We start from the raw sequence: 15202 nt of genomic DNA on the forward strand, positions 1-15202 counted from the left end.
AACTCCTCCATTCCTATAGACTGATAGAGCAATTGTCTTTAAAATGTTTCATTCCATTATGTCCAGCATATTAAGTACTCTGAAGGACAGGATTCCTGAGTGACAAATCCACTTCCCTGTGGTGCCTGTCACCAATGTGAGCATCTCCTGAAGGCTTTGTCAGCTAAGGAAATACTGGTCTTCCCATTTTTACAGATGGCATATTTTTAGAAACAGAAGGATATAGGTGACTTGCTCAAAGTTATGCAGCTTGTTTGGAACAGAACAAAAACATTTAACCTCTAATTTTCTGAGTCCCAATTTAGAGTATTAATCAAAAGACGCCCTTTCTTCAAAGAAGTGAGATGAATTTGAGCACGTTCCGGGAGTTCCAAACACATTTTAACTCCACAGTACTACGAGTTATATACTGAAATCACAGAACAAGTGGGATCAAAAAAGAGGTATGTGATGAATATTTCTTGTAAATGCTGGATGTAATTCAGGGAATGGTACAAATATGGGGAGAAGTAACAGTCACTTCTTCAAACCGAATGGCGTCTGTACTAGACAATAGCTATGCATGTCTGCAGGCTGAGAGAGGGCAGAATAGTAGCAGCAGTCAAGCCTGAGGAGAATTGTTCTTCTTATTTTCTTCTTAATTTTATTCTCTAGTAAGGGAGAGAGATGATTCTAGCCTTTACATGCTGTAAAGTAGAATTAGTAGAATTTCTCTCTATATTTGTAGAGAAATTTAGGAGCAGAGCTGCCCTGAGACTCCTTTTAAATAATAGGTGTTTTTCAAAGTCTTTAGGCAATGGACCAACAGCTGTCAGTTACTTTCTTTGACTGCATTCCCTGCAGTGCTGGTGCTCATGTGAGGGGACTTCGATTTGCTCTCTGCAGATAAAGGAAGGGAAGTGTGAATGCCTAAGGGAGCACAGCTCAGAACGTGTTTCAGCATTATCTACACCCTCATGCCCTCTCAGAAATATTGAGTTTCCTTTTATCCTCTTATATCGAAGACCAGAAGTCTCTAATGTTTATTATAATCAAATGCCCTAAGGGTCTTGACTGGCATGCTATAAAAGATGGCACTGCTGTGATGCCTCTTTGCATTCAGTATAAGTTTTAAGTCTACAAAAGAGTACAAATGGGCACTATCTCATGTGAAATAGGCTGTAAACGTGTTCTAGATAGAGTTTATGGTGCATAAACTTAATTTTTTTTGTTTTCATTCACTACACATTGACTTATTCAGTCCGCTAGAAAACTGAACCTTACCCCTTAAGTTGTGTAAAAACAGTACCATTGGCCCAGATATTTTGAACCTGTTGTGTATGTGCAGCTTCTACATTGCATATCAAGTGAATTCATGCATGTATTTAGAGTTCTGTGTGTGTCTGCACATGCCCTGCCCAGAACTTCAAGGTGGCCTTATATTAAAAGATATTCCCAATATTATCTCTTTTATTAACTTTACTTTAGATGCTGAGGGTTCTCCTCCATTCTATTTGCTAAGCATCTGGAGAAATAAGTGAGTTCAGGCAAAACAAGAGAACCAACAGGAATTAAATCTCATATTTCAATTTTCATTTTTTTTTAATCTTTTTCCCTCTGAATGGAATAAAATTGAAAGAAGCCTGAAATACTCTAACCATTCTGAGGACATGTGGCAAGAATCTTCAGTTACCAGGAAATTCATTTTAAAAGCAAAGCACACAAACTTCAAAGAACCAAGTGGCAGCTGCTAATAACCACGTTGAAATAGTTGTCCCAATGACGTAACAGTGGAACAAAACTGCAAATGTTTTTTTTAATTTCTTTTCCTTATCTATAGTCAACTGTCTCTTCACAATCATCCCAAGCAGAACTGGTGTAATGATGAATTAAGAAACTGTCCTTATGCCATTTCAGCCTCAAAATGTAAGCCAAAAAAAGAAATTATTCCTGAAAAATGTCAGACATCACTAGTATATATAGTGTCCAAAGACATACGTTAGGTAGAACTTGAACACTCTTCAGTGCTAACAGCACTTTTGCCTTCAGCCTTCTTCCTCAAAGCACATGTGAATGGAGCCACTATATCAAAACAAAACTTGCTCCAGCACATATTAAGATTACCATAGCTACACATGGAGACCTCTGGAACACATACTGCATCTGTAAAGTTTAATATATACATTTTAGTCCCAAACAGTAATTTTCTTGGTCCTGCTGAGCAAAGCTTAGTTTTTCCATTTTTCCTATTTGACTTATGCAAATATTTCTGGAGGGAAGATTGAACTAAATAAACAGACTTACAACAAAGTCCTGAGTTTTATTGAGTCTGAAGGAGATATCACATCTGGCAGGTCCACCAAGTGTTTGGGAAAGAATCCCCCAAAGTTCAGGCTGAAAGCCGTACTTTGTTTCTTTCTAGTAAGTAGCACCTCTTAATTGTACAGCCTGCTTTCTTTATGACTACTTTTGTATTCAGCATACAAAATGATGAACAGCTATGGTTTCTCAAGTTTTATTGTATAGTAGCCATTGCCATTCAGTTCTCTAATCTTGGCCTCACAGTAATACATATATGATAGCAAAAAAAACCAAACCAAACCAAAACAAAACTCCGTAGTATAAAGGAGTTTAAAGATCTAGCTAGAGCAACTCTTAAAGTCTCAGATTGTCACAAAAGACAATCTGACAGAGCACCAGCAGCACAATCATTACATGCATTTTGGGGACCACTGGTATTTTGATCAGACAAGAAGAACTTGAGGTTCTTCCAAGGCATACAGAATCACTGCTAGCTACTACTGCAAGTAAATGGAGAACATACCCTGTTATCTTTGCTCTTAACAGATCACTCAGGTGGTCCTGAGATCAGAATCTGGTGCCATAAGCCTCCCTGCAATGATCAGAGTCAGAAACACTGCATCTTGGTCTGGATGCATAAATCTGGATTTCCAAAGGTATTTAGAATAGGGTACCCAGTGAGACTAGCAGAAGTTAGGCATGTCTGTTGCCTGTGTAGGCCTTTTCTCTTCTTAGAATTAACCAGTGAGAAGCATTGGAAGCTTGTGGAAAATCTCTCAAAACATTATTAAACTGAAAATTGGCTATGAAAAGCTCGGTGGCATTGGGGTGCCTTTGATCACAAGACTGAGAATATACTGTACTTTGAGACACAGTGATGATTGGTCAATATTTAAATATTTTGAGCATTGAAAACAAAGCACAGATGGACTGAACTATATATATGTTGTGATTCCTACTCACTGGGAAAATAAAAAGGCACCTCAAGCTTTTTTTCTTTTTAACTGTTTGCTAGTAAGGTGAGTCAGGACCAATTGCCTTAACAGTGCAGCATGCTAGATACATATTTAACATTCAGGTGGCGCTGTAATGAGGCATTCTGGCCATTCACCTCAGAGCATACATGGGAGACTGATTTGAAAAGCAATGTGAAAGACGCCCATTTCACTGTGATTTTACTTTCAACAGTCCAATTCCGACTCATCTATGCATAGAAGTTAGGGCTAAGCAAGCTGTGACTTTGCAGCATACTAGATACTGCATGCTAGACTTACAGCGAACTGCATGGAACCACTGTTAGGGCACACTGAAGGTATTCCTAGGGGAAGGAGGTATAGCTAGCCTGGTGTGAATTCATTCCCAGCAGTAACCACACCTTCAAGGAGAATGGGGTACGGTAGTGAGCACAGTGTAAATTTGTATCTAGCTCAGTGCCTGTTACCTTCCATATCGACAAAGACTTTATCATTGTAAATACTTTAAGTCACTCCAAAGGTGATATATCAAGGATAAAAAGTTATTGGCCCACTTCCCAGATGTAGTTAGTTGTTACTTAGGAAACAGCAGCAAAATACAGAATGCTGTGCTCAATCTGCAGAAGCGGAAAGAAGAAACAAGCAGCACAACTTTACCAAAAACTCTGGCAAGTGTTTTCAGGGCAAGACTAAGAACACTTTCTATCTCCCTTGGCTCCAATTCTCTTCTTGAAGATGACTTCACTGCTTCAGCAGATCACATACTTTTTCAGTTCTGTTTCTCAAATTGTAAAATACCTACATCTCTCTCCGGCAAGGACAGGTTAGTGCTTACCATGTGTTCTGAAAATAGCATAATTGGGCAGGGGAGGCTAACATGAACCTAAATGAAGGTGCTCAATAATTATATTTTTGGGCTAGAAGTCTTCTCATGAAATACTTTCACAGATTCCCACAGCTTTCTGACTGCTTGGTGATGCTTATCTTTTGTATCATGAAATGCTTTATAGTTCTGAGGTACAGGTTATTTGCAATCTTTTCCTCCACTCAGCCCTACTATCTCAACACTCGCACTCAAAATTCTTCCACTGGAAATGGTTTTTCCAGGACCTGATTGTCAGACAAAAAAGTTCAAAGAGAAAAACCTGGAATAACATGCTAGTGCTACTGAATCACGGAGAGTTTTGCCGTAGCCGTTTGAGGGCCTTTCACTTCTGGGATTTCTGCCTGGGCGTTACCTGCTTTCCCACCGAAACCCTTTCGGTGTCAAGGGTCCTTCGACCTTAACGTAACGCTCTCACCGCGTTTCAAGTGCTTGAACTGAAGGAGAAACCGCAGCTCTAAAAGCCAAGCCTAGGTGAAGAGCCAGCAGCAAAGCCTCGCTCTTGCACAAGCCCCCGGCGCCTGGGGACGCTTCCTTCCTGCCGGCTGCAGCAGCTGCCGCGGAGCCCCCCGCCTCGGCAGCCGCCAGCCCCTGCTCACGGCGGCCGGGCCGGCGGGCCGCGCTCGCCCCCGCCCCCGCGCTCGGGCTCTCGCCCGGCTCCGCGCGCCCCCCGCGCCCGGGGCGGCGGCGGCGCGCCCGGCCCGGCCCCGCCCGCCCGCCGCCAGCGCCCGCGGCCCCGCTGCTGCCGCCGCCGCCAGCGCCGCCGCCGCCGCGCCATGCGGGTGGGTGAGGGAGGCGGGTGGGGGGCTGCCCCTCCGGCCGCCCGGGCCGGGCCGGGCCGGGCCGCCGCCTCACGGGCACTTCTCCTTGCAGACCGCCCTGAAGTGGCTGCTGGGGCTCCTGGGCGCCGCCGCCCTCGTCGTCGCCGTCGTCGTGCCCCTGGCCCTGCTGACCGGCAGTAAGTGTGCGCGGAGCGGCGGGGGGAGCCGGGGGTCCCGCCGGGGTCGGCACCTCGGGGCGCTGCGCGGGCATGGAAACCCCCCGCAGCGCCGGAAAGTTTTTTGCAAGTTTGTGCTTTAGGGGACGGGGTTGCGAGGTCTGCTGCTCCCGGGTCCTCCGAAGGTGGCGGGTACTTGGACAAGAAGGTGCCTCACCTGGGAGGGATTGGGAGGGGGGGCCAAGTTAGAAACGTCCCTTAATTCCCACGTAAGCTTAGACGGTTGTAGCAGAAGCGTTCTCGTTCTCAGCATTTCGTTTTCCGATCAGAGCTTAAAACTGTACAGCCGGCAGTAAATGCCGGCTTGTACCGCGTCTTGAAGAGATAAGATTATATTCCCTCTAAATTGCTTTGTTTGCACAACAGGGTTTTCACTTTTTTTCCCCCCGCTTACTCTTTTAATATTAACAAGTAAAACCAATTACACAGCGTTGTTCCAGAGGTCAGAAAACCAGGGGAGGATTTGGAACACAGTTGTGCCCTGATCAGCCTGTACCTTGCAGGTTGACACTGTAACCCTGGATGTTAATATAAAACAGCATCCAGTCCTGCTCTGGCAACGCGTTGCTCCCAGCTGGCAGGGCAGGGCTGCAGGTTAATCTGCTTGTCTCTTTATGTTGCTGCTATTAACAGCTGTGCAGTCTTGACACGTAGAATTAGCCCTGCAGAACTTGAAGGAAACGCTGTTTTCTAGACATGGACTGTCTCTAGACATGAGGAGGTCTTAGGTTGGTAAGGTGCCTTTCAAGAAGCATTAAGGCATATAGTGACAGTTTACTCAGGAGTGGACACAGTTGTTGCTTATGCGCACAGAAATTTTTGGTGTTTATTTGTATGTCAATTAAAGAGGCAAAATTTGTGTTGCTGTACTGTTCAAATGGCATAACTTACCTTTTTTTGTAATTCATCTCCAACATTAATAATGTAGCAGTAACTAGAAACTAAATCTTTCATAGTCCGGATCTCAGAGTTACTAGCCTTCTATGCTAAAACTTTCATCAGTGGGTGTTAACCTTCTCTTTTCTTGTTGATTTTAGGGCAGTTCTTGCCACCTATCTTAAAAAAGATTTCTGAGACGACAGTTAACAATACTCTTAGGTAGTCTTGGAAGCTGGGGAGTGCAAGAGAAAGGATCTTTGGTAACTTATCAGATGCTTATGTACAGGAATAATATTCATTGAAATAATTCAGCATGCAGCTCTTAATCTCCTTAAGAGATTTTGCTTTTATACTTTATTGCCAATGCTATATCCTACTGAAAATCAAGTGGGTTTTCTTTTTATAGAATGTAAATTGTTGCATAGAAATGCTTTTATTATAGAAGTGGTTGCAACTTAGAATCAGTCATTGAGTTATATAGCAAATAGGTCTGCATTTTAAAGAAACGTTGCTGTTGGGAGGAAATACAGAATATCACTGTTCTGTCAGCCTTGGCTTGTGCCGTGTGGGTGTTGCAAAAGAGTAGGGCAAAATGTCAGTCTTTTTACTGTTAGCTCAGATTAACGGGTGGGGAATTATTTAATGCACCTAGGTAGCTCACCAGGGCCTTTAGATAAAATAAGGTCAGAGATGGAGAGGTCCCACTTCAAAAACCTGAAGCTCTAACTCTTCCCAAATCAGGCTAGCAGTGAAGTTTGAGTAGCACCTGCAGTCACTGCAAGTTCAAGAGCTGCAGGGTGCTTTCAAATTTTTGAATGACGGGTGCTATACCAGTGTTTTCAATTTGCTAAGAGTATACAGGTGGTGTACTTACAATTACCCCTTCATAGGTCAGAACACTTAATCACTGATGGCTTAATTACACACGTCTAATGAGCTAATTCAGAGCATGTGGGTCAGCTGAGTACTTCTCTTAGGTCAGTACAGACAGTGGCCTGAGTAACTACAGAAGGAAAGGTGGCAAAATTGGGTAGGGGTAGCCGAGGAGGCGCTCACATGACTGTGGCTAAATGAAATCAAAGTCTGCTCTGATAAAGGTAATTGTAATTGCAGTCAAGTCTTTATTTCATCTCAGTGGTAAGCACTGTGCAAGGGATGGAAGCAATGGTTATTGATATGCATAGATATTTTGAGTCTGGATTTCCTTTGGCCTGCTACTCCTCTCCCAGCCTTATTTCTGAATATACTTTTATTTCATAAGCTTATCAGTCCTTCAAAAAAAAAAAAAAAAAAACTGGTCGCAAAACTAGTTTGGGTTCTGTTAAATGGGCTCCAGTGATTTGAAAAGTTCTGAAATTGTGTCACTGAAGAATTCTGGCTTGTTGGTTACACTGTGTGCCTGGGAAGGAGAACTTGTTACTTCTGTTCCTTCCCTGCAGCTATGGAGCTATGTACTTCAGACTTAAATTTGCAAAAGTATTCCCAAAATTTGGGTGTAACCCTTCAGTATTTACCTTGGGGGTCCTCAACCAGAACTATGACTGTATAAAATTTATTCTTTTGTTTAGAACCCATTGCCTATTTTGCCACCATGGTTTATATTTAATAACCACATGGGACTGCTTGCATCTAACAGTTTAATCTCAAAATAGCCTTGGGAATAGTATTTTAAGTCCGTTGATGAAAGTATTACTCTTTGAGGAGCTGTTCAAGATGTGACTGTAGCAGCAACTAGCAACTTAAGGGATGAACGTTTTCAAAAAGTGTGGTCTCTTTACTCGTGATTCACCTTTCTCCATTTATTTATGCTTCTTTCATTTTTTTTTCCTTCTAAAACTTTTTGCACAAAGGGTAGACTGAAACATCCAGTGGCCCCACAGCATTACCTCTTTTCTACTCACAGTTCTTGTTATAGCCAACGGAGTGAGAAGGCCAGGAGCAAGAGGAAGAGTATGCGGTACTGAGAAAGGAGGTAGTGTAGTATACAGCATCGTTCTGCTGCCACGAGCAAATCGGAAACCGCCTTATAGCGTGCGGACCTGTGCAATCATCTGGTTGTAGGCCAGATTCCTTCGCTCAGGGGTCTAGTTTGCAGACATTAAGATAAAGGAGGTTGTTTGTCACTGTCATGGTTAGATGATGCTGTGCTTGGGCTGCTGTGCTCTCCTGGTAGGAGTGTGCATAGAATAGGCTGGAAAAATATGGTGAGTGCAGGGGAAGTTGATGGTATTAGTGTGCCTGGGCGGTACTTAGTGAGTCAGATGCCTAACTGGGGAGTTAGGTATAACTAGGGGCTGGTAGCAAGCTAGTATAAGTAGATGGTAATGGTTACTAGCAGCAGAAGTTCAATAAGTTCTTGTCATCATCTTGGGTTTGAACTCAGGGATTGCTGAGCCAGCTTCATGCTTCAAGGATTCAAGAAAGATAAGGTTGCAGATCTTCCCCAAAGCCATGTTAATGTATAATTGAAAAGAGAGGAATGAAAGTCTCCAAGTAGCTCTCGTCATTGTTCTGTTGGGGATGGTCATATCTCCAACCTTTCACCACTTATCCTAGCTGCTATCTATCTTGAGCTAAGCAGATTTGTGACTTGACATTGGCAACAGATACTCCTCCAAACCATCAACACCCTGCTTGCAACAGAACGGGATGTTTAAAAATACAGAAAGGCTTTTGGCTGATACACAGCCCTCGTATTTGTAGACCTGTGCCATAAGATGAATGAATGAATCTGGCAGCTGTGATTTGTCACAGTTTTCTTGGGATTAACGGGTCTGGTATTTTCCCAGTTTCTAAAAGGCCTCAAGTTTAAGGGTGTTCAGGCAGAAACCTAAGAAATCTGTAAGTGAACATTAGATCTGTGGATTAGAAATTGATCTTTGAAGTGGAATCTATATGAATCTAGATTTAGAAGTTTAGGTTAAGATAAGAATCTTGAGTTTATGTATTTTTGAGAGAACCATTACTTAAGCAGTGAGCAGTAGTTAGTTCCAGTAACCTAACTTCACATGACTTCAGTCAAAATCATGATTGAAATCCTCTCTAATGTTGTATGGGTGATACTATATGTTAGATTACCCAGTTGTGTGTCTGCTGTAGACTTGTCTAACCAAACAATCTTTTAGTTTGAATCCAACCTTTCTAACTATTCTCTTTCCCTGTTTATTCATGCACTTTGCACTGCATTACAGGATCCTCTTAGTCTTAACCTTATGTATGTTATTCTTCTAGCTAGTGAAGAGAATGAGAGAGAATGCAAATATTTTCCTTCTATAGATAAAAATAGTAAAAATTTCTACAGATATAAACAAAATTACCAGTGGATTTCTATTTCCTTGGTTTGCATGAATTAGAAGGAGATAGGACAAACTGAAGAGAGAATCTAGAGCTATTGATGACAAATTTGCTGTTCAGCTCTGTCTCAAGAAGTCTCCCTGGCCACAGAGCTGGTGCTAGCATGAATGCTTTGGGGAAGTGCTACCCTGATCACGTATTAGTTGTTTTCTTTCTTTGACGTCATGTATTAGCCACTGAAAAAGGTAGGATTCTGGGTTAAGTGAACCTTTGGCTCAGCCCAGTAGAGTCATTTTTATTTTCTTCTTTGGTGGAAATTAATTTCTGTGCTCTAATTGTTACATATCCCTAGCAGTAACGAGGAGTTTGGGCATGGGAGGGAGAGGTTTTGATATCCTCTTATGGGTGTTGGAAGAAAAGCAGGAAAGAAGGAAGATTGGGAAGAAACAGCCTGAAAAGTCACTGACTTCTCTGACCAACTGCTGAACCAGTCAGCTTTCTCTTCTTGCATGTCTTGCTCTGCTTCAAAATTACCTTCTTAGATTTCAGATCATTCTCGTATTTGCTCTGCTCTGTCATTTAGAAATTGCAATACTGTTCCACCTTTTCTAACTTTTATCATTTTTCTTCCCCTTTCTATCTTACTATTGCTGAGTGTCATGCTTGCACTCATCTTTCCCTTGTTGTGATGTTCCAATCTCTCTTGGCAGTATTGAACATGCAATAAAACTTCCATTTTCACTCATTGCGTAGTTATCCATCTCTTTTAAGCTGATTTCTTGCTCTTTTTATTGTTTTCTGTATGCAATAAAAATGTGCCTTGATATTGGAGAATAAAGGATGCGTTTACCAAAAGTAATTTGTCAACAACTGCAGTTTTTTGATGTGGCAGCCTGTCATACTAGAAACCTTACACAATAGTTAATTCTTTATTTCCTTTGTTCCTTACACCTACAGAAACCAACTCAAATTTCTCTTGAGACAAGAGATATGCATTTAAGAAAAAAAAAAATCCAAAACTGAAACAAAACTGTTCCTCAACTTCATAGGAGAACTCCTTACACAAAACACTAAAAGCGTTTTCCCCAGAAAGACTTATTTAAGTCAGTGCTGTTGTAAAGAGGTATTATTATGTAAATTTCCAATATAATGGTGTCAGAGGTAAATATGCCTATGCTACTTGAGGGGAGAATAGGGTAGAGATGAAGAGTTAGTCATTTGGAATTTAGAAAGATAGCCCATATATTGACTAGTCAAAAAAGACAGACAGCAAGAAAACTCAGCTTTCACAGTCTCTCTGAGGTATCTAAGAGTGAAAGAAGCTGTTTTGGTAAAATCTGAACTGACGTGGTCCTGCATCCAATCTTCAAATTCAATAAAATGGTTTTAAATGTCAGCAACTACTTTATTTAGTCAAATTAAACCTTTCAGCTGTTTTGTTTCAAATGGAATCTAAAATGGAACCACCTCAATGGGCGATTCATGTATGTAGACTATCTTAGATCGGGGGAATACTGTGGATAATTAAGAATGCACTGCTAGTAGTCTGTCTTACAAATTAAGAAAGTACTCCAACTAGAACTTCTAAGACTATACCCTTACAGTTTGGCGTATTTTTTCATATTCGGTTTCTATGTGGAAGGTGTTGACAGAAAATGAAATTTTAATTTTATACACAGCCAACAAATCTTAGTTGTGGCCCGATTTTTCGTAATGAGACCTCAGCAAAATATGTATGTCAGCAGGGGTAAAAACATTCAGCATTTTGGAAAAATCCCTAAACCTGTTCATCAGCCACCTGTCTTAAATTGCTTCTCCTTTTCCAAGAAAGAATTTTGTTGCCTTCTGAAGCCCCTCTAGTTGAAAGTGACACTTACTCAGTTAGGGAGGAGAGAAGTGATATTCCCAACTAGCCAACTGTGCATGAATATCAAATACACACTTGTTCATAATTCATCAAATTAAATATGCAGTTAATACAGAATAATTAACCTGAGAAATTAATATTCTCACAGAAACTGCATGAGCAAAAAATCTAGAATAGTGATTTTTAGAACAGTCAAATTTCAGATGAAATTGAGCAAACAATTGTTTTTAACCTTTGCTGAGCATCTTAAACTAAAACCAGCGTTTGTTGTGGCTCTTGGCTCTTGCTGCAGCGATGGCTGTCTGGTCTCTGCTGTGCTTATTGTTATGTGCTTATTGTTTGAAAATATTAGTTATTACAGGTTTAGTCTTACAAATGTCTTGCTGTCACATTCCAGATGTCACATGTATTTAACCTGTAGAAAGCTAGCCCACACAAATCATCTTGGGGTGGTCTTTTTTGCCCCCATCCCTTGCCCCCCAGAACGACTACAGTCTTTTCCTTCTTCAGCATGTAGAAAGAAGAGGCTGTTTGTTTAAAAGAGTCTGAAGGACTCTGAAAATGTTAGAATTGATGGGGGCACATTTCTTTATTATCCTAACTGCTCAGTTACCACATCTGTAATCAAATGTTTTTATCCCGTGTCTTTTAATCTACGCTGGTAGTAACAAAAAAGAATGGTTTAGTTAGCTGAAATAAACCTTGCTTCCCTTCTTGACCATGCAGATTTGTAACAGTGTAATTTTTATGTTTCCATTTTTAAAAAACATGTGCTGGGGATGGGGATTGCACACCCAAATTTCAAAACTGCAGGCTCTGTTTATGGAGGGAAAAAACAGGCAATGATTCTCAAATTGTTTTTTTTTCTTTAAACCTTTCAGAGTTTGCAAACAGTGGCTTGCTCACCATAGCCAGTAAAAAAGAAGGAAATATTTTTCACCGAAGGTGGTTGTGGCCAAGTGAAGGTGATGTCCAAACTCCTTAGCTTAGCTGGGGTCAAGGTTTCGTTTAGTCTTTTTATAGTAACCCAGTTACACGGTTTTAATTTTGCAGTCAACATAGTAACAACAGCAACATTGTGGCAGTAATGTTTGCAACAATCATTAAGACACTTAGATACCTTAGCGAAAAACACATGTAGAGAAGGTTAAATATTTAACTAGCTATTTTATCATAAACTTATACTTTATAATTTATTTACTTTTGAAAAACATATTACTCTTCACTGAAAATTTTACTAATCCTTAAATTTACATTTGAGCCATTTATGAAATTTGAGTTTAATAATAGGCAGATGATTCATTCTAGGAGGATATATGAACAGAAAGTATTACATAATACGTGACAAAGTACAGAAGCCACTTTAATTTTAGGATATCTTTCAAGGGCACTTTACATCTACTTGTATGGATGCCACATTCCTTTCATTTGGGTGACTTTGCCTGGCCACGGCTCTGAAAAGAGGGTACCTGTATGTCCTTCTCCAAGAGAGTACAGGGGGCAAAGGTCTTCTGTTTATTCAGTCGCCATCAGAAAGGTGTTTTGACTCACTGGCAAGATAACAGCTCTTACAGAGCTCAAGGTAAGATACCAGTGGAGAAAGACACTACTGTACCTTTTACCATGAGCTTAAGTGTAGTAACCGGTATTCCTGTGTTTCATGGTTGCTGAATTAATCTTGTGGTAAAGTTTTAGTGTCACCTCACTGTTAGGAATTTAGAGCTGGTTAGCTACAACACATCAATAAGAACGAAATATCAATAGCAACAAAAATATACTTGTTTTAGTAGTAAGGTTTAGAAGCTGGGGTGGTGTAAGCTACAGCACCATGAGAATCTCGTGTTTTTTGTTTTTTTTTTCTTTCAGAGAGTACCACTGATTCACGAAGAACATATACTCTACAGAATTACTTGAATGGTGATTATAAGTACAAAACATACAATTTGCAGTGGATTTCAGGTAATTTATTTCTACATATAGCATGAATATCAAGAAAAGTATTATTTTCAGTAAGTGTTTGTCTGTTTGTTTGAGTGCTTACAGGTGACTACTACTACTGCTTAGAGGTGAAAAGTGTTAAATGTTAATGGTGCCGTTATGGAACCGTGCATACCTCAGAGTTACAGTTTTTGCCTTAGGCATGTGCTGATGTTCATGGCAAGATATATTCCCCCAGCTGCTAAAAGAGCATGCTTACTTCTATACTTTTTTGTAGATATATGTAATCTGAAGTGTGTCATACTGTGCATCAGGATATTCAGGGAACAGTGGGATATGAGGCTCTCTTCCTTTTGGATGTGCCTAGTCCGGCAAGGGAATGAGATGCCAGAAGGCTAAGACCCTGAACTGTATGCATCCTTTTATTACATAATTGTAAACAGTATATTGACCAGTCTTTTGCATTTTGTTTTCTGCCTTAAAACATAGGAGAAAAAGAGAAGTTTCTGATAAATATTTTACTCTACTGTTTTTTGGCATCTCTCTTGCTCCCTTAGGAAATCAGTACCTTCACAAAACAGCTGATGGTGACATCCGACGCTTTGATGCTGACAGTGGAACATCCTCAGAAGTCTTGGCAAATACAACATTAGTATGTTGACTTACATATAATGCATTCAGACTTTTATATAAGATGTCCAGAAGGATATTGAATTTAGTATTTCCTTCTGCATGTTTCTCTGGAATCACTACTTAATGTGTTCTTTTTTGCCTTTATTGACAGGACAAATACAAAGCAACCACGGTTCTATTGTCTCCTGACCAAAAGTTTGCTCTTCTGCAGTACAGCTATACAAAGGTACAAGTGTGCTTTAGTTCTCTGAAGGTGAAAATGCAAAGTAGAGGTTTGTGAATGAATGACTGAGCAAGAAGATGGTCTTGAAAGTAGGAATCAGCACTGGGCTGGGAGAGAGCAAGGGAAATGCAGGAAGATGGACGAATGAGATGGATGTCTGCAAGGGGACAGTGAAGTCTGAACAAACAGGAGGAGGAGAGAGAGACACGGGGACTGAGTGGCCAGAGGCACTAGGCTTGGAAAATAAAGAGGAAGTTTGACACGATCTGTGAGCTTAGTGGTAGAACTATTCTTTGCCTGAGCAAAGAAGCCAGATAAAAGGTTTAGGAATATAACATAAGGAGAGTGAGACGGAATGACTGATCTGGGCAGATAGGCTAAAAGAGTAAAAGCGCATGACTGTCCCAAGAGTTATGTGGATAAGGAGAAATGGTAAGTATAACGGCTTGAGACAATAGACAGCGATGTGACAGCAGGCTGGTGGTATCAGAACACAAGAATTTAAAACTGAGGAGAATGAAAAACAGCGTGCGCTCATAAGAGAAGGCTGCTGTCAGCAAGTATGTGAGCTAAATGCCTCATCCTCACTTGGTGCTGAACCGTGTAACAAAGGTCAATGTATGTTTACGTGAATTGGCATAAAAACCTGGTCCTATGTGCCACTTTAGGACTGTTACGGAAGACTAATGAAGGCAATAATTTGTCTTACAGTGTGTGCACTGAGAAACCAGTAACTCTGATTTTTTTTTTTTTGAATTATTTTTCCTTTCTTTCTAAAGAGAGCTGCCCATTACCTTTGCAGAGAGCTCAGTGATAACTTGTGCCACATACAAATACTAGAGTATACTAGACTGCATCACTGAGTTGCATGTTCTGGCTTGGCAGCCCAAGAATGCCTATCACAATGTCACAGCCACAATCTATGCAGTTAGTCACCACTTTTTTTACAGTTTTAGCTTCTATGCTAGGGGCTATTAGCCAGTTACCTTCTGCCTTTCTGGATTGTTCAGAAGTTTTTGACTTTTCACTGCATCTTTAGTGATTGCAAAATGCCTTGTATTTTTCCAGCTACCCTAGACTACCCATCTACTCATGATTTATTGTTCTGTACCACTTTATCTACTGCAGTCATAAGAGTTAATTTTATTTTAATGCTGAAACAAGATCTTTTGACCCTTATATAACAGTTAGATTGAAAGTTATGTTGTTATTAATCTTTATTGCAAGAAAACAA

At 40.7% G+C, this 15202-nt stretch overlaps 1 protein-coding gene across 1 annotated transcript in view; it reads left to right on the forward strand.

Annotated features, from left to right (window-relative positions):
• Positions 1–4852: 4852 nt before the first annotated feature.
• Positions 4853–15202, forward strand: part of DPP4 (dipeptidyl peptidase 4) — a 44068-nt gene continuing 33718 nt past the window's right edge. The window contains exons 1-5 of the mRNA XM_068948788.1: positions 4853–4919; positions 5011–5095; positions 13041–13133; positions 13670–13764; positions 13897–13971. Of these exons, the coding sequence (XP_068804889.1) occupies positions 4914–4919; positions 5011–5095; positions 13041–13133; positions 13670–13764; positions 13897–13971 (354 nt within the window). The 5' untranslated portion in view covers positions 4853–4913. The remainder of the gene's footprint in view (positions 4920–5010; positions 5096–13040; positions 13134–13669; positions 13765–13896; positions 13972–15202) is intronic.

The sequence above is a fragment of the Struthio camelus genome, chromosome 6, assembly GCF_040807025.1.
Source record: "Struthio camelus isolate bStrCam1 chromosome 6, bStrCam1.hap1, whole genome shotgun sequence".
NCBI lineage: Eukaryota > Metazoa > Chordata > Aves > Struthioniformes > Struthionidae > Struthio > Struthio camelus.